We start from the raw sequence: 18,928 nt of genomic DNA, 5'->3' as shown, positions 1-18,928 counted from the left end.
CCCTGACCTTGGCAGTGATGAGGAGAGGTGGGAACGCTGAGGGCTAGTAGTTCGTAGGGAGCACCCCTAGGTGTTGATGGCATGAGTCTTGCCAATGTTCCCCGGGGATGCACGTGATGACCTAATGAAGCCAATTGTCCTGGCCTCAGACTGTGCAGGTGGCTGCAGGCAGATGTTGATGTACAAGCCTGAGGGAGGGAGGGAGGCTGCACAGCAGATTTGACCTATATGTGAGTCTTCCTTGGCCTTCACAGTTAGTGTGACCTTGGCCAACTTCATACCCTCATTGAGCCTCTGTTTCCTCTTTACAAAATGATGATGTTATTTACCTTAGAGGTTGCAAAGGTTACAACCAAGCACGAGGTTTGGCTCCAGTACATCCGTGGAGCTCAAGATATGGTAACTGTTATTGTTCAAGGACACAGCCACATTTCTCCCTATTGGCTATTGGTACAGTCTAGTAAGAATTTGAACCCTCATAAAACGAGGCTGGAAGAGAATCACAAATGCTTCTTCATGTGTTCAGATCCCTTTGTATGTATCTCTAGAGTTGAAATTTAGAAACGCTATAGAAACCAGCCATCTAGTGAAGAATTGGAATTTTGTTGACTTTTTGCTGTCACCGAGGGCTGGCTGCAGATCCATAGTGAACCTTCTACCTTTGCCCAAATAAAGAATTGTGGGTTTCTCTCATTCTTTTAACATTGCTAGACCATTCTGCTAATCCCATACTAAGATGAATATTAAGTAGCCAGAAGTTTCCTGTTTGTGATCGATTCTAATGCCCTTTGTGAAGGGAAATGGTTGTAAATTATTGCTAGTTAATTAAATGAGTGCTTCCCTGGAGTCTTGAGAGCAGGCTTTTATACAAGCCTGTTTAGAATCATGGAACGGCTTTCAGACAACCCTCTGATTTCACGAACAAAGAGCCTGAGCAAGGGATGTCAGGGATTTGCCCAGTTTCGGCAATGTGACATCAAAGAAAAGCAAACACTGGCCAGCGCAGGGGGCTGGCGACCTGGTGGGCACACCAAGGGGCGTTTCCTGAGCCCTAAGCCCCTGTAGTCTAGAGGCCACAAGTGTGTTTTGGAGCCCCCCCGGGGTGCTCTTATATTGAACACGGTCTTGTCATTATTTTATTTTATCCTGCAGTAAATGGTTCCATGCCTGTCTTGCCAGTGAGGACATCTTGCTGGTGACATGACTTTCTCGTGGCCACATAGCTGCTGCCCCAAGCTCTCAGAGATGCTGCTCACCCCTGAGCACTGCGCCTCGTGACTGTGGGCACGGCAATGGCAACACTGGGGTGTTGGCCCTGAACCTGTCATGTCCTCACGCTCTCATCCTGGTTTGTTTAGGGTGGGCCTTTGAACTTCTTTCTGGCTCAGTCATGGTGGATGAAGCAAAACCAGCACAGGCTCACGTTTGTAGAATGTATGTGCGGGGGCACAAGGACGGGAGCAGGACAAGTTCCAAGCTGAAGCCCGGCTGGAAATGAAACCTTCTCCATTAGAAATCAAGGGCAGCACCCAAATCTTGGATATCGTGGTGCCCGGCACAAAGATGGCGGCCGACCACACAGCTTTGAATGCACGTCAGGCTTCACGGGTCTGCACGTGACCCGTTCTCTTGCACCAGGCCCCTGGAAGGGTTCGCCGTGCCTCTCGGAGGCTTCACCGTGGGCTTGTTTTCTCTTCAGGTTATCATTCCTCCACACTCACGTTTTGTAAATTCAAGTTCATTCCAATTTAGCTATATCGGTCATGATTGGACCCGTTTGAAGTGGTTCAAAGAGCTGGACATTTTCTGTGTAAAACCTGTCATTTTCTTTCTTTTGGAAAAATACATAGGCACTTCAAAACATGTTCACTGGAAAATTCCATTATCTTTTTACTTCTGTTTTTTCCATGGACTTTCGAAGCACCCTTGTAGAAGCTCAGAGAAAATGGAGTTTTCCTCATCAAACATTTTCTCAGTAAAACAGAGGCTTCGTGTCTTGAAACACAGTCTGCAGTCATGGCAGAAGAATTTAGAGGTGAGCTCTGTTCACCTTTTCACTAATGATATGCGTGCAAATGCGTCTGCATGGCGATTGGATGGCTTCCTTGGTCTGGCTTCATCTTGGCATGGTGCTTCTTCTTTGACTTCTTTTCTGTTTAAAACGTTTTCTGAGGGGAGCTTTGACTACACAGAACCTCACTGCCTCCTCCCCAGAGAGTTGAAAACTACTATGTTCATGGTCAGGGGTGGACTACCCAATAAACAACAGGCTTACTTGTATTTACTGATTTCTAGTGAACAATTTCACTTTTTTTTAACCATATCTTGTGATTACCACATATTTGCTACTTTCTTTGTGTGTGTGTGTGTGCTTTCTGTGATGTATCTTAATTCTGCAGACAAATCATTTTGCCTTAGTGAATGAGTATTATTGAAATTGTTGCCTTGTGTTTAGCCCTTATTGTTAAAGTGTTCTGACACTTCTGTTTAAGTGCATGTTTCATACATATGCACATATGTACACACTCATTTTTACTAGTATTTTCTATGCCACTGACTAGGCTAATGATATTAATATTAGCATTACCACATGCCCCATGGAGGCTTTATGTTATTTCTCAAGAATGCTTCCTCTAAAGTAGACCATAGAGCTCTATAAATCATAAATATGAATGTTGAGCTCCCCCTTAATTATAGCCTTAATCTGAGAACAATTTGTTCTTATATGGTTTGGCCCTACTGCCTATTAGCCCCCATGAAGAGATCCCTGAAGATATGGGTGCTATAGCATAGTGAGGTGCAGAAATCAGATGGTGCCTGGCTATCAGAAAGAATAGCACCTGGGAGCTTAAAGGCTTGTCTTAAAACAGTGGTTCTAAACCTGTGGGGTCAAACAACCCTTTCACAGGGGTCGCCCGATTCATAACAGTAGAAAAATTACAGTGATGAAGTAGCAACGAAAATAATTTTATGGTTGGGGGTCACCACAATATGAGGAAGTATATTAAAGGGTGACTTCATTAGGAAGGTTGAGAACCACTGTCTTAAAGGAAGCAGCCATCTAAGTGTGGTATCAGCTAAGTCCACATGGACGAAACACATTAGCCTCTGTGACCAAAGAATTACTAATAGTAATTGATTATCAGAAGGGGGATTGTAGTAGAGCTTAAATTCTGAGCAACCTGGTTTGCAAAAAGCTATGGATGATGACAAGCCCAAATCCATGGCAGGACTCCCCCATAGATTAAGCTCCTATTGAATTCTTTCTGATCATTAACCATGGATACACCGTGGGTAACTTTACATTTTAGCTCTGTGATCCATTTCCAGTTATGCTTTGTGTGTGTGTGTGTTTAAGTTATAAACTATGGGTCCAAGTTCAGGTTGTTTTCCACGTGACATCTAATTTGTTGATACAGACTTCAGTCTGTGTGCATATGAGGCAGATGTTTTTAAAGGCTGTAGCCTTTTGGGCTTTGAACTGGGGCCTAGGAATCCCCCTCCTTCCCATCAGAAGAACTCTGTAGGTGAGACAAGGAGGGGGACTTACCTGAATGACTGTTACAAAAAACGATGCTAATGGTGGGGCCTGTCTCTGCCCTCAGGGCTCAGTCTCCTTCTCTTGGACATGTCGGTGGAACCCTCAGTGATGACCTGGCTAATGTGAGACCCCACGTTGGGAGGCGACGAACTGAGAAGCAGTAGGAAGAAACTCATGAGCCTGGAGAATTCAGTGATCTTTGGAGCCAGGAATAGCAAGCTGAAGCTTTGGAGAAACAAGATGAAGTGTCTAGGTTTTTATGGGGGCGTTGGGGCCTAACTACTGTACCAGCAAAGCTGGTAGAGAAAAGATGCAGAGTTTTCCATTGATGGCAAACTTGACCTTGGTCACTCGGAATTCTTAGAGCTCTCATCTAGTCCATAGCTGCATCACTGAAGTGAATTGTCAGGATTAAGGTTGAGGATCATCTTGCTGTTCCCAGTGAGGGTCAGGTCACACCTGCAGGGCTCTGTCTGGAGGAACATGACCAAAATAATGAGGACGGAGTAGCAACTTCTAAAGTGAAACAGTAGCAGGAACTCAGGATGTCCTTGTTTGATAACGTCTTCCCTCATTCAGCAGCCGTTCTCTGTGTACAAAGCTGAGTCCTAGGGGACAGCGCAGAATGATGGCCACATGACGTGGGTTCCCACAGTGGTCTCCATATGGGCATGAACTTCTCCAGCTCTCCAAGAGAGGGCGGGGAGTGCCTCCATGGAAAGGTGAATTTCAACTTCATTCTTGATGAACAGGTAGGATTGATCACATGAACAAGGAAGGATTTTCTGCTGGAAGATTCAGCATACTCAAAGTCACTGGGCAATGAATTCCAAGTAGGTGTTTAGTTCACCCCCCCCAACCCCCCACCCCCACATTTGTGATGACCTTCCTGCGTATGCTGCCTGACCCATCGTACATGGGTTGATGAAATAACATGCCGTCCAAGATTCTGCAGGTAACCAAAGTAGGTTGAGCTACAGCCCGGATGAGCAGAGGCTGAAAGGTCCTCAGGACCGTGTTGTATAGAGTTCTGTACTTTGCTCAGAAGTTTCAACCTTTTCGTATAAACCAAAACCAGGCTCACTGTCACCAAGTTGATAACTATTCATCAGAATCTTATAGGACAGAGTAGAACTGCCTTCTTTGGGTTTCTGAGACTGTAGATCTTTACAGCATTAGAAATCCCTATCAGTGCGTTCCAGCTGTGGGTGCAGCCCCACACGTGACCTGGGCCTCGAGAGTGGTAATGAGTTCCACTCGTTTCTATAGCAGTACGTTTTTGTTTCAGTGGGGGTACAGAGATGGAGATTTTCAGAGAAGACGCATAGGCAGCCTGGGAGAGAGGGCTGTGCTTGAGATAGGAAGCATACAAAATGAATCAATCCCCTTTGCCAGAATTTGAGTATCTCGGTTGGGCTAGGGGTGACAGAAGACGATGTAAGATATGGAAATAATAATAATAATCTATAACTTATCAAGGGTTTGTGAGGGAGGGTGGGGAGGGGAGGGAGGGGGAAGAAATGGGTAGCTGATATCAGGGGCTCAAGTGGGAAGAGAATGCTGTGAAAATGATGATGGCGGCATATGTGCAGATGTGCTTGACACACTGGAGGAATGTATGGATTGTGATCAGAGATGGAAGAGCCCCCAATAAAAGTATGAAAACAAAAAGTTAACATCTCAGAAGCCCACAGGGCAGGTCTATCCTACACAAAAGGTTCGCTGAGAGTCAGAATCGACCTGATGACAGTGAGGGTTGTTTTTGTTTGTTTGTTTTTTAAACAGGGGATGTGGCAATTGTCTTCAAATATTTATTCACTGGGACTGATAGTTTTGCTGAGTCTTTTGATTAAAATCCCAATGCAAACCGGCTAAAGCAAAAGAGGGAATGTATTGCTACAGATGGCAGGAAAGTTCAGCTGTCTCAGGTGAGGCTTGATCTGCAGTTTGACTGCTAACATGAAGGAAGGCCTGGTGTCTTTCTGCCTCCCCACCCTGCCCTTCTTGTTTTTTTGTTTCCCAGCTCAATGTCATGGCTAGAAAGGTGTCAGCCAGCCACATTTATTTCCTTTCAGGTTGAAGTTCAGCAGAAGTGAGATCTTGTTTTTTCCTTGTTGCGCCAAGGTTCCTAATTGGACTTACTTGTATCATAATCCTAGACTGGAGCCAATTATCAAGCCAGATACAGAGCACAGACCCCCGGTGGACCAGTCCCTGTGGCTGGAAGGAGTCAGTGCTGCCAGTCTGACTGGGTCCCACGTATACTTCAGAATTAGGGCAGAAGCCCAACAGAACCATTTAGACTGCGTGTTTCAGAGGCGGCAGCTCGCAAATCTAACTGGAGAACGCGTCCCCGAGGCTGGAGCCGATGCTTTCTCTGGAAAGAAATGCCCACCAGGGCTGTCGGTGCCGGACTCATAGTATAAGTAGAAATTATGGGCGGCCGCATTTCTGCTCAGAAAGAGCTTTTTAAAGAGTACAGTGGTGAAATAGGCCAGCTCTGGGGCAGTGAGTTGACTGCCTTGCGGGCACCCAAACAAGCACGCTGAAAAAATAGACAACAATAACCCACCGGCACGACGTAGATGAAACAGAAAATCTCTACAGCAGCATTTTCCAAACACGTTCCTTATGGTCTGCAGTGAGAAATGCCTGTGTTTACGTTGTAACCCACACGCCCTTCTGTGCACTGCATACAGAGCCACAAACAGTCCTGTCACCTTTCTGTTCTGTCCTGTTACACCCCCAAAACCCTGCTGTTGCAGACCACTGAGTTGTTTCCCGCACCAAAGGGCCTCGGCCTGCAGCTTGTCAAATTCCGTTCCTGAGTCAGGGGTCTTAGCGTGCCGGCCCTGCACGAGCTGGGCTGGGTGATTGTATTTGAGTCTGGCTTTTCCACAGCAGTGGGGGCATGGGGGTATCAGTGAAACTGAGGAAGCAAGCAGAAGTTAATGGCTGAGTGGTAGATTCTCTGGTCTGTCCAAGCGGCTCCGGGACTGTTCGGGGTGGAGGGGCCTGCAAAGCAGGGTTGGAGGGAACCTTTCTGGTCATAGGCTGGAGAGTCACAAGGTGTCCCTGCTTGGTCTGGAGGCTGGCAGCAGCCTGCTTTGTGCCAGCATCAGTGCATGTTATGAGGCCGTGTGTGTGTGTGTGTGCATGTGTTCTGTGCCAGGTCTTTACACTGAAGACAAGGGAGTGGCTTTTAAAAATAACATATTTTTGACTTGAAACAAGTCAAGGCAGAGAGTGGAGACAATTAGAGACTGACATCCTGTTTAGTCATCTCTCCTGAGAGCTCTATTTTGAGAACTTCAGTAAAGCTCATGAGTGGGGTGAAGAGAGTTGAGGGGCCGTGGCTAAGATAGGAGTTAGGACACAAAGCGGGTGTGAACATGGAGGTGGAGGAGTGGGGCTGGCCATGCGGTAGCTGAATCAGTAATGAATTTTATGCAGAGAAAGGAACATATACACATAAACTTTTAAATTGGTATAAAATAGGCAGCTTTTATTTCGGAAACAGGGTTGTGGTGTTACTATTATTATTTTTTAATGTAACCACGACTTAGGGGAAGGTTCAATGTGTTTTCATAGGGGAGGGAAGGGACTTCATAAGTACTCCAAGAACAGTGAACAGTCTGCCTTTGAGATCCTCTATTGGGAGCCATGTCCAAAATGCTGAGCACTGATGCCCCAGGCCTGCAGAAGGGGCCCCTGTGTGTTACAAATGGGTAAGGTGCTCAGCTGTTGACAAGATTGATTAAAAGGGAAATTGTAAATCCATGTATCTGGTTTCAAAAGAACCTCACACTCCAAAGTGCCTAAGCCGCTAGCCAGTACAAAGGAGCACAACCTGCCCACCGAGTTGGTGGTGACCAGAACACACCTGGTACTAGAATGTCGAGGGCCTTTGGGAAACAGGTGTGTGCAGAGGATGGAGCTCAGTGGCAGGGACAACTTCAATTTCTCGATTTCAGAATAGATGTTTCAGCCCCTGCATAAGAACTTTAAGGGGCAGTGATGCTCTCTCGGACAGGTAGAGTGTAGTGGATGCAAAGAACCTAAACTTCCTTCTTCTAGTCTAGGGCTTCCTTAAGAGTGACTAGATTTTCGTTGTTAGTGGTATAGACAGAGACATCACTGGGCTCATTGTTCTTTTTCTTGATACAATTAAGATCGGCACTTTGCCACCATTGAGCCCGTTCGGACTGATCGTGACCCTATGGACCAGAGAATGAAGCCCTGCCAAGTCCTGTGCCAGCCTCACACTGGGCCGGTGGAAGCCAGCGGATGCAGTGCCTGTGTCAGTCTGTCCCATTAAGGAGTTCCCTCTTTTTGTGGCCGAAGCTGTACTTTACCACATGTGTGATAGCCTTTCCCAGCGATGGTTCCCTCCTGATAACTTGTTCAAAGTAGGGAGACAGCGTCTTGTCATCCTCACTTCTCGGGGGCGTTCTGGCTGTACTTGCTCTGAGACCGATTTGTTTATTCTCCTGGCAGTCTGGGGTCCTTTAAACATTCTTCACCAACCCCATAATTCAAATGCCTCACTCTTCTGTGGTCCCCCTTGCCCATTTTTCAGTTTTCACATGCGTATGTGGGATTGCAAATACCATGGCTTGAGTCACGCACATTTTCGTCCTCAAATGGTATTTTTGCTATTTGAGTTGCAGTTCATACTGAAGACTTCAGTCTTTGATCTTCATCAGCAGGTGCTTCAAGCCCCCGAGCTTTCCATAAGCAAGATTGTGTCGTCTGCATACTGCAGATTGTTAATAAGCCTCCCGCCTCTCCTAATGCTACACTCTTCTTTGTATACTCCAGATTCTCAGATTATTTGCACAGCATACAGATGGAATAGTTTTAGTGGAATGATACAAACCTGGCACACACATGTCCTGATTTTAAAACATGCACTATTATACTGCACAGACCAGCCTCTTGGTCTATGTGTACATTTTGCATGAGCACACTGAAATATTCTTCAATTCTTACTTGTCCCGATATTATCCCTTAGTTTTTAATGGTCCATACCATCAAATGCCTTTTCATAGTCACAAAAACACAAGCAAATATCTTTCTGGTCTTCTCTGCTTTCAGCCAAGATCCATTTGAAGTCAGCAGTGGTATCCCTAGCTCCATATCCTCTTGTGAATTCAGCTAGAAGTTCTAGCCACTCCTTGATCATATAGTACTGTAACCATTTTTGAACTATCTTCAGCAAAATTTTACTTGCATGCAATGTTAATGATATTATTGAACAGTTTCCAAATTATTCTGGGTCACTGTTCTCTGGAGTCTACACAAGTAGGAATCTCTTTCAGTCACTCGGCCAAGTAGCTGTCTCCCACATTTCTTGGCAAAGGTGAACGAATGCTCCCAGTGCTGCATCAGCTTGTTGAAACGTTTAAATTGGTGTTCCATCAGTTCCTGGAGCCTTGTCTTTCATTAATATCTTCAGTTCAATGTGGACTCCTTTCTTCAATACCATTGGTTCTTGATCATATGCTACTTCTTGAAATAACTCTGTTGATCAGTTCTTTTTGGTACAGCGACTCTGTGTATTTCTTCCATTTTCTCAACATGATTCATTTTCAAATGATTCTACTGTATCATTTGATAGTTTGGGCAAGGAATCTTTGAAATAATGCAACATAAAGCTTGAATTCGTGTTTTCATTTCTTTGAGCTTGAGATACGCTGAGTGTGTCTTCCTGTTGGGCGTTCGAACTCCGGGACTTTGCACATTTCATGATAAGATTTCACTTTGCTCAAGCTGCCCTTTGAATGTTCTGTTCATTGCTTAGTTCCTCTACATCTTCTGACCCCACCTTGGTGTTTTGGTTCTGTCTTTTTAATGACCTACTTTCTTCATGTCTGGTGGTTTGAAGTCAGTTCCACAGCTCGCCAGGTCTTCTGTCCTTAGTGTCCAGTGAGTCAAAGCTGGTCTTGAGATGTTTTTTAATTTGGTGAGATACAGGCAAGGTTGTATTTTGGCTCTTGGGGACTTGATTTCATTTTCTTCTACTTCAACATGAATTAAGTAGAAGCAGTCGCTAGACTATTCAACAGTCAGGCTCTGCCCTTTTTGGGCCAACTGATACTGAGCTTCTCCATCTTTCTTCCCAGTCTGATCCCTGTGTATCCCATCAGGCGAGGTGTGTGCATGTAATCAGCCACCGCTCATGTTGGTGAAAAAGATATTTGCGATGAAGTGGTCATTCTCTTGCAATATTCTATTATGTGTTGCCCTGCTTGATATTTCTATCACCAAGGTCATATTTTCCAACCATTGACCTTTCCTCTTTGTTTCCAACTTTTGAATTTCAATTGCCAATAATGATGAGTGCACCTTGCTTGCATGCCTGGTCAATTTTATCATGAAGACATTGGTAGAATTCTTTAATGTCGTCATTACTTGCTTTAGTGGTTGGCGTGCAAATTTAAATAACAGATATATTAACTGAACTTCTTTGTAGGTGTATGGATATTATCCTACCACAGACAGCACTATATTTCTAGATACATCTTGAAGAGTTTTTTTGACCCAAATGAAGGCTGAACGTGATAGAGGGACAAGAGGAAAGTAAAAGCAAATAGAGGAAAGACCCAGGAGGCAAAGGGCATTTATAGGGGTCTAAATATAGGCATGTGCATATGTAAGTATATTTTATATATGATGCTAGGGAAATAGATCTATGTACATATATTTATAGGCTTAGTATTAAGGTAGCAGATGGACATTGGGCCTCTACTCAAGTACTCCATCAACATAAGAACACTTTGTTTTAATAACTTGGCATGCCATGATGCTCAACTTCCCGACAGGATCGCTGAAGACAAAGTGGGTCCATAAGCAAATGTGGCGAAGAAAGCTGATGGTGCCCGGCTATCAAAAGATATAGTATCTGGGGTCTTAAAGGCTTGAAGATAAACAAGCAGCCATCTAGCTGAGAAGCAACAAAGCCCACATAGAAAAATCACACCAGCCTATGTGATCATGAGGTGTCGATAGAATTGGATACTAGGCATCAAAAACCCAGAACAAAAAAATCATATCAATGTGAATGAGGGGTAGTGTGGAGTGGAGACCCAAAGCCCAACTGGGCTTTCCCCTTACAGAAAGGTCACAAGGAAGTGACAAGCCAGTCAGGATGCAGTATTGCACTGAGGAAACATACAACTTTTCTCTAGTTCTTTAATGATTCCTCCCCTCTCCCCCCCAATTCTACCTTACAAATCCAGCTAGACCAGAGCATGCTCGTGGGCACAGATAAGAGCTGGAAACACAGGGAATCCAGGACAGATAAACCCTCAGGACCAGTATGGAGAGCAATACCAGGAGGGTAAGGGGAAGGTGAGGGGAGAAAGGAGGAACTGATCACAATGATCTACATATCACCCACTCCCAGAGTGACGGAAAAGTGGGTGAAGGGAGACATTGGTCAGTGTAAGACATGACAAAATAATAATTATTTATAAGTTATCAAGGGTGAGGGAGGACAGATGGGGAAAAATGAGAAGCTGATACCAAGGGCTCAAGTGGAAAGCAAATGTTTTGAGAATAATGAAGGCAACAAATGTGCTTGACACCATGTGTGGATGTATGGCTTGTGCTAAGAGCTGTACGAGCCCCCAATAAAATGATTCAAAAGAAAAGCCCCTTTTGACAATTCCTCTTGCATCTCTCATCCCTGCGTAGTAAACACTGTCGTTGCCTAATGTGGGTAATGCCAGTGACACTCCCCAGTGCCTAGGATGTTAATTTCAACTCCCCAACGCCTAGCATATTAATCTTTATGTATTCCATTATGTTTTATGGCTTCTAATTTTTCTAGATGCAAATTTTACATATTCCACATTATGATTACCCAGGGGGTATTTACAACGGCTTCGTCTCCTTTTGAGTCATGCCCCGTCAGCAAATGAAGGTCCCCAAAGCTCTCCTCTATCCATGCATGGAAGGTTGACCCCCTTTTGAAGAGGCTGCTGTTCCCCATTGTGTTTTGAGTGCCTTCCGACAGGAGGGCCTCCGCTTCCAGCGCTGTAGCTGATGGTGTTCCTTTGGTATCGATCCGGTTTTCCGTGGCTGCTTCCTCAGAGGTGAACAGCTTCTTTCTTTCTTCGTCATCATTTGTTCTTAGTGTGGACGCTCTGCTGACACTTTTGCACCATAGACAGCCCTGCTCGTGTTTGACACACCAGTGGCCCAGCTTCCACCATCACGGTGGCAGGCGAGCCACTAGAGTAAAACAAACTGACAGATGAGTGGTAAAGATGTGCCCTTGACAGACCGTTACCTTTTATCTATCTATTCTGTATAGTGACCTTAGTAGTTAGCAAAATGCTTCTCTTGTGAGTGACATAGGTAAATCGGGGAATGTCTCCAAACCCCAACAGTTGAGTGCTTCTCTAGAGCAGACACACACACGGGAAAAATGAAAGGGGATAAAATTTAAGTGGAAGGAAACTCTGAAAGAGCTTAGCTTCTTTGGGATATATGTCTCAGCCCGTGCAGCTCTGAGATTTTGCTTGCTCTCCTGGCCCTCCACTCTGCTGAAAGTCTGAGGTCTGACCATGACTTAGGCTTTTAAGCTTCCATAAAGGACTGGGGCTCACAAAACGTACTATAACTATAAAAGTAACACATTACTTTTTTCCTCTCTCTTTTTAGGTGGATCTGGAGCCTGAGGGGAAAGTATTTGTGGTGATCACTCTCACCGGGAGTTTCACTGAAGGTAAGAGCCAGGTGTGAGTCGTTTCTGGTACAGGTGCCGACTCAGTCTGTATCCAGTGGGAGTTTCTGTTGTGGAAATGATACACAAGGCATTTCGTTGTTGTTGTTGAGTCTCAAATTAGTAATGTTTTCATGCCTAGTGGTCAGATTGCCAGAGTAAATGTATTTGCTAAATCTGGCAAGTTGTGTTTAATATACTCACTGAGACTTGGTTCTTCATCAGCTTGTTATTATTGTGACGAGCTGTCATTGATCTCCAGTTGGCAGTTGTTAGTTGTTTTCAAGTCAGTTCTGAGTCACAGTGACCCCATGTGACAGAGTTAAGCTGTCCCACCAGGCTTGTCCCATAGGCGACTGTCTCTCTGGAAGGAGGCAACCAGAGTTTTCTCCTGAAACCACGCAGTAGGGCCTTTTGGTTCCCGGGCAAGTGTTTAACTGTTGCACCACTAGGTGCCCCACCTCACTGTAGCTGAACTTGATGCCTCGTTATTGCCTCTTTTGGTTTATGCCGGCTAAACTTGCTTAAGATATTTTTGTGTTAACCTTTTAGTTTGCTACTGAATTGGTGTGACAACCATTTAGGGATTGTGTCCTCTTGTTTATAATTGTTATCTTCTTCTTGTCCTTTAAGGGAGTCAGTTGCTCTTCCCTTGCCACCACTTCCCACCCTCCCAAGATAAAATTTATAAGAGGGAAATGAACATTTCAGATGCAAAACCAAAGTTCTGAAAAATGTTTACCTCTTTTTACTCCAACTCCTATATCTACATTTGTGTACATACATTTTTGTACGTACTGTTCAGATCTGCAGTAGGAATGGGATGGATACTGAGCTTTCCAATTAATTACCAAATGGTTTTTCCATTGCCATTGGGTATTAAACCATGAAAATTCCAGTTACAGTATATCGTCCACACTTGGGATGATCATTCTTTTTAATTTTTGAAATCCTAGTGGGTAGGCAGTGGTCTTGCTGTGATTTGAATTTGCATGTCTTTGGTATTGAGCATTGGTCCACATACTCTTGCTCGTTTGGACTTTTAAGAAATAAATGCTTATATGTTTTTACCACTTAAAGATGTTTTTAAAATTATTTATTTGTAGTTCTTTACTTTTACAGATATGAGACATTGTTAATGTATTCATCGTGAGTACATTTCCCTGTCTCTGGTATACCTATTCATTTGAAAAGTAGTTTTTAATTTCTACGAAGTCCGATTTGATTATTTCATAGTTTGTGTATTTTATGTTCCCACTAAGAAAAAATCTTTGTCATGCAGCCACGGAGACACTCTCCTGTTGTTGTTGTTGTTGCTGCTTTTAACTTAGTAGAGTTAATTCTATGCAGACCTGTGGTACCTCTTAGATTTATATTTGGATGTGATGTGATGTAGAGGCTGACACTCTTTTTCTGGATAGTAGTCCAATTGTTCCAGAATCATTTGAAAACCAGCCCCCGCCATCAAGTTCATCTTGACTCATAGCTGCACTACAGAACAGCATAGAACTGCTCCCTAGGCTGTCATGTCTGCTGAAGCTGACTCCCACATCCGTTCTCCCACAAGCTGCTGGTGTGTTTGAACCACCAACCGTTTGATTAGCTGCTGAGTGCTTAACCACTGCACCACCAGGGCTCCTTATTTCCTCCAAAGACCCTCTCTTCCCACCAAATAGCTTGACACTTTGCTCGCAGACCCGTTAAACTTGTATGTGAGTCTGTTCTTTCCATCGGTCTAGTTGTCTATCCTGACACAGACGTCATCTGTCTTTAATGGTCATGGTCAGTCTTTCAGTTGGTCGTGGTCATAGCTTCATGGTCGTGCTTACGGTTAAGTACTGTGAACTCTCCAACTGTGTTCTCTTTGTTTAAAGATCTTTCCTTACAGGAGTTCTGCCATTATCTTGTGTGTCTGCCATCCCCAAACCCTTCTTAAAAATGTATTGAAATGGGGAGGTGGCCTGTGACCTATAGACACAGTAAAAGGAACAATTACCTAGCCCTTCCTTCATTGTGTTCCATGTTTTTTGTTAATTCTGCTGAATTAGCAGCAGAGAGAAAAGCACTTTATGAGGTGACTGAGAAACGATGTGAGCAATGCTTGCTGGGTGCAGACTTGTCATCCAATGCAGACGCCGGGCAGGCACATCCTTGTGTGCAGTGCGGGAGGCCAGGTGCTCAGCCAGGAGTAAGTCCAAGGCACAGGGTTGGCCTGTAGGTTTTAGAGAAAGCTTCATAAAGGAGGGGATGCTTAGACAGATTTGAAGGATCAGTATTGCCCTGGGAGAAGACGACAGTTTATACAAAGGCATAGAGGTGAACACTGGCAGGTTCAGAAAACTGAAAGTGGTGTGGAGGTCCCCGAGTTAGTGAAGTGCTGGGACAGAGGCCAGAGACTTAGGAGAGCCTTTGTATAAAGGGTTACGTGGGACAGTCCTGGTTTCCTCGTTGTACCGACGTCACTATGAATCATGCCACCATTCACTCCTGAATGTGCTCTGGATTAGAAAAGAAATTATTGGTGTCACTACTTCAGTGATGGGTACCATGAAACGGTTTTAAGCAGAGAGAAACAAGATCTGATTTGGGGCCTGTACGTTCGGAGGTAGGAATGTTATCTTAAGAGAAAACCAATGTGTAGAGAGCCCTTACGAGATTATTGAAATTGTCTAAAGGGGAGATAATTAGGTTTGAGCTGACATCAGCAGGGATGCAGAGGAAGAGAGATGCACAGGTGGAAAATGAACAGGAGTTAGCACTCCGTTGGCTCTAAGGGGTGAAGGTGGGAGTCTGATGCTGGGATGGTGCGTGGGGTCCTGTGCCAGGATAGAAACCAGCAGGCAGGAGGCGATGGATTCACCTTTGTCTAGGAGAATGGAATTGTGAGTCTCGAGTTTTACAAAAGGTTTGGGGCTGAAATACAGCTCTGCTGCCATTGGAAGTCAAGTGCATGGATGAAGGGGCACAGTGAGAAGATCGAGAAGGAAAAACAAGCCTAGCCTACAACTATGGAGCTTCAGCCTTTAACAGCTGTTAACTCGTCGGGTGTACTTTGGCGAACAACCCAAGCTCTGTTGAGGATGTACGTAATGATTCCCCATTTCACGGTTGTGTTCATTTGTTCAGTCAGTAATGTTGGGGGTGCTTAATGATGTCAGGTACTATTCCAGAAAATGGTATAACACCTTCCAACTTGTTATCACCGTGTTTGATAAGGAGGTCTGAAGAATGACTTCTGAAATCTAGTAATAACTGCATTGGTGGAACTGTATCCTTGAAGTTAGGTGAGGCAGGGAGCAGAATCTAGATTTATGCACAATGGTTGGGTCAGAAGACCTCACGGACTTGCTCTCACATAGCCAGTGAGTCTGGAACCAGCCGAGTTCCTAACTGAACAGGAGTTGGGGAAGTTGGCAACTTCATTGAACTTGGAGATGCCTTAGAAACACAAAAACTCTGACACATGATCACCTATGAAGTCTCGTAAAGAGCTGGAGGCCTGACAGTAGCAGCTGGATCAGAGTCATCACTGGTGTTCATTGTGAGAATGGTGTTCTCTCTCTCAGTCAGATGCAGAATTCCCCCAAGCACTGCTGCTGCTGTAGACACAGTTGAAGTGATTTATTATTTTGAAAAGCTGTCTGATGTCCATCTTATTTCATCCTGGTGAGCTCTCTCTGGAGCTGGTGACTGGATGGGCAACCTAATCAAGGCGACATGTATTCGATGGAGAAAGCCGAACTGGGTTTTCATTGGCTGGTATGATTATGATTACCTGCTGAGCTACGGGGCTGATTTTTGCCTGGGAGAGTGGAGTGGCAAAAGAATCGATTGAAATAAGGGAACTTGCTGCCAACGCATCACACTCAATTTAAAACTGCTCTATCAGCAAGTCCCCAGATTACACAGATCTGGTTTATGGACAACTGAGATTTGCCAACTAATGTGATGTGAATTTGTCCTCACTTTGAAATGCTGGAATCAATCTCGTTACAACATGTCCTTTTACCACCATCTCCTTCGCTTTATGCATGTGCAGCTTTTTCATAGCATTGAAAAACCTCCTGACCTCTCTTGGGTTTAGAACTGCATTCACCTGTTCTGATTTACCGGATCTCATTTGTAACTCAGGGACCGTGTCACAATAAGAGAAACAAGGAGAAGCAGTTAGGTTAGAGGAGTGATACACCGTCCTGTGAGGACAGATCACAGTTAATGGGGCTGCATTTTTTAGGCTGCCATGAATAATGATATCAGGTGTGACGAGAAGGCAGTTTGAAGAAATTTGCCAGGGTTCAGGATACTCGCAACTTAAGCTTGGGGGTACTTACTCTAACACGGAGAGACAACCAGGCATCGTGCGCCTCTGGTAGAAGTGGACAACACCATCTGAGACATCGTCGCTGCCCGCCCTTGGGTTAGACCTGGATGGATGCACAATACAGCCAAGTGCTGCCCAGTCTGGGATACCACCGGCATCAGTTGTGAATCAGACTGTGATCCACAGGGTTTTCTGTGGCTGCCTTTCAGGAGGAGATTGCCAGGTCTTTTTTCCCAGTCTCTCTTTATCTGGGGACTGCACTGAAACTGCTCAGTAGCTTCACATCCAATCCTCCGTTGACAAATGTTTGTCTGCTGCGTGTGGAGTGGATTGGTGGGGAATCAGACCTCGGTCTCCTGCATGGACGGTGCGGACTCCACCACCAGCCCACCAGTACCCTAATTGGGAAGTATTCCTGCAAACATCAAGCCTAGATCTGATCAAGCTGCTAGATCTAAGCCCCCGTGTGGGGGAACTAAAGAGACCAGGGTGGCCTTTTACATGGCACCGCTGGAATGTCATCACCGAAATGCAGACTGAGAACAAAATGTTCTAGGACAGAGATGTGGTTTCTTTAACCAAAACTTAAAAGAGGGTGGGGGTGGGGGAGGATGGAAACCTAAATAGCAAAAGCATTCAATAATAAGATAAACTTAATAATGAAAATAATAATACTTGGCAATATGTGAACTTCATTTGGGTTCCTTTTCAAACCCGTTGTAAAACAAACACTCTCAGAAGACAAATGAAACGTCAGAAAAGGTCCCTGGATACTTGGTGATATTGGGGGTGAGTTAGTGTTATTTAGATGTGATTGTGGAGTTGTGGTTGTATTTTATGATTTTATAAAGAGTATCCACTTGAGAGGTAATTTATAAAACTTATTGATGAAATGGCATCACATCCATCATTTACATCATTATAGGCAAGAAGTGGGCAGAGGTGGTGAGACAGATGAAAACAGTTGGCCACAAGTTTATTGAAACTAAGGTGACAGCATGTGGGGGCTCATTGTACTAGTCTAATTTTGGGGGGGAAATTTAGTGTGATGTTTGTGAAAGTTTACCAAGCTAATTAGTTTTCCATTGAATAGCTCATATGGAGATTGTCCCATGACATCGGTCTCAGTCTCTGAGTGTGTTCATATACTTGCCTCATGTCCACTCCGGGTCCCTCTGCCGCCCCTCCCTTCTCTCTGCTTCCATGCAGACGTTGGTCTTTTGGCCCCTGTAGTTGATTGTTTTCAGGTGCATATTTCTCCCACGTGTTGTTTATTTTGTAGGTTAGTCTATTATTTGGCTGAAAGGTGGCCTCTGAGACTATACAGTTTAATTTTGCATGCATTAAAAGTTTCTTAAATGAGAAGTTAAAAAATTAGAGTGATAAATTTAAATAACCATTTTGTAGACAGAAACCAGAATCTTGATTGCCTCTATAACCTCAAAATGATGCTATAATCTTGAACATATGAACTCTACTCGTTTATAAAGTGGTATTTATCATTTATATAAATTTTCCTTTTAATTCAAAATTTTTATATATCATGAAGGCAAGTTAGAAATTTAATGTGCTAAAAGATTTTTAAGTGCTAAATAAATACAAAGCTGTGAGTCAAAAACCTGCAAGTAGGAAGAGATGAGTAAGATGCTTTCCTTCTAAATATATTATATAAAAAAAGATACTTTCTTTCATCATGAAGTCCTCACTTATAATGAATGACAAGTAAATCACCTCCAATTAGCAGTTATATAACACTGCACATTTGCAAAAACTTAATTTTAAGATAGTTTCCTGAAGTGATAAAATAAATAAGTATTAATGATCAAAGTACCTTTTTGTATAATCATAAAGTTTCTGTGGGGGTTGTCGTTTCTTCAGGCCTCTCCAAACAAACATAAAGGTGTTCACTAATTTTTTAGGGAGGTGGTGGTGAATACTTCTTTAAAAGGCCAAACGCAAAGCCGGAAAATATGTGTGATTTGTGGATCTGAAGCTCATTTAGAAAGAAAGATGTATTTTGCTGTTGTTAATACCGGGGAGTGCCCTTTCTTCCGGATGCTTTTATTATTTATAACTGGTGTGTATATTTCTCTCAGGGAAACTGTTAGCAGTATTCAAAAAGTTCATAGAAAGTCATACATGGATTTCACAAAATGTTTGCACCAAAGTACCCTTGTGTGAACTTGTTTGATTACGGCGGCACACGATCCAGTTGGAGACACTGAGAAGATAAGACATCAGAGTCCCCGTCAGAACAGCATGAATTCTGCTCAGATTGAAGCCGGAGCAGACCTCACCTCTGTAGTGGATGTTGGGCGGAAGGTCGGTCAAATCA

At 44.0% G+C, this 18,928-nt stretch overlaps 1 protein-coding gene across 1 annotated transcript in view; it reads left to right on the top strand.

The window, feature by feature from the left end:
• PRKCH (protein kinase C eta) overlaps nt 1-18,928 on the top strand; it is a 248,178-nt gene that overhangs the window by 64,469 nt on the left and 164,781 nt on the right. The window contains exon 2 of the mRNA XM_075530840.1: nt 12,212-12,275. Within this exon, the coding sequence (XP_075386955.1) occupies nt 12,212-12,275 (64 nt within the window). The remainder of the gene's footprint in view (nt 1-12,211; nt 12,276-18,928) is intronic.

This window comes from Tenrec ecaudatus, chromosome 14 (assembly GCF_050624435.1).
Source record: "Tenrec ecaudatus isolate mTenEca1 chromosome 14, mTenEca1.hap1, whole genome shotgun sequence".
In the NCBI taxonomy this organism is placed as follows: domain Eukaryota; kingdom Metazoa; phylum Chordata; class Mammalia; order Afrosoricida; family Tenrecidae; genus Tenrec; species Tenrec ecaudatus.
This window is presented reverse-complemented; position numbering and strand designations above follow the sequence as displayed.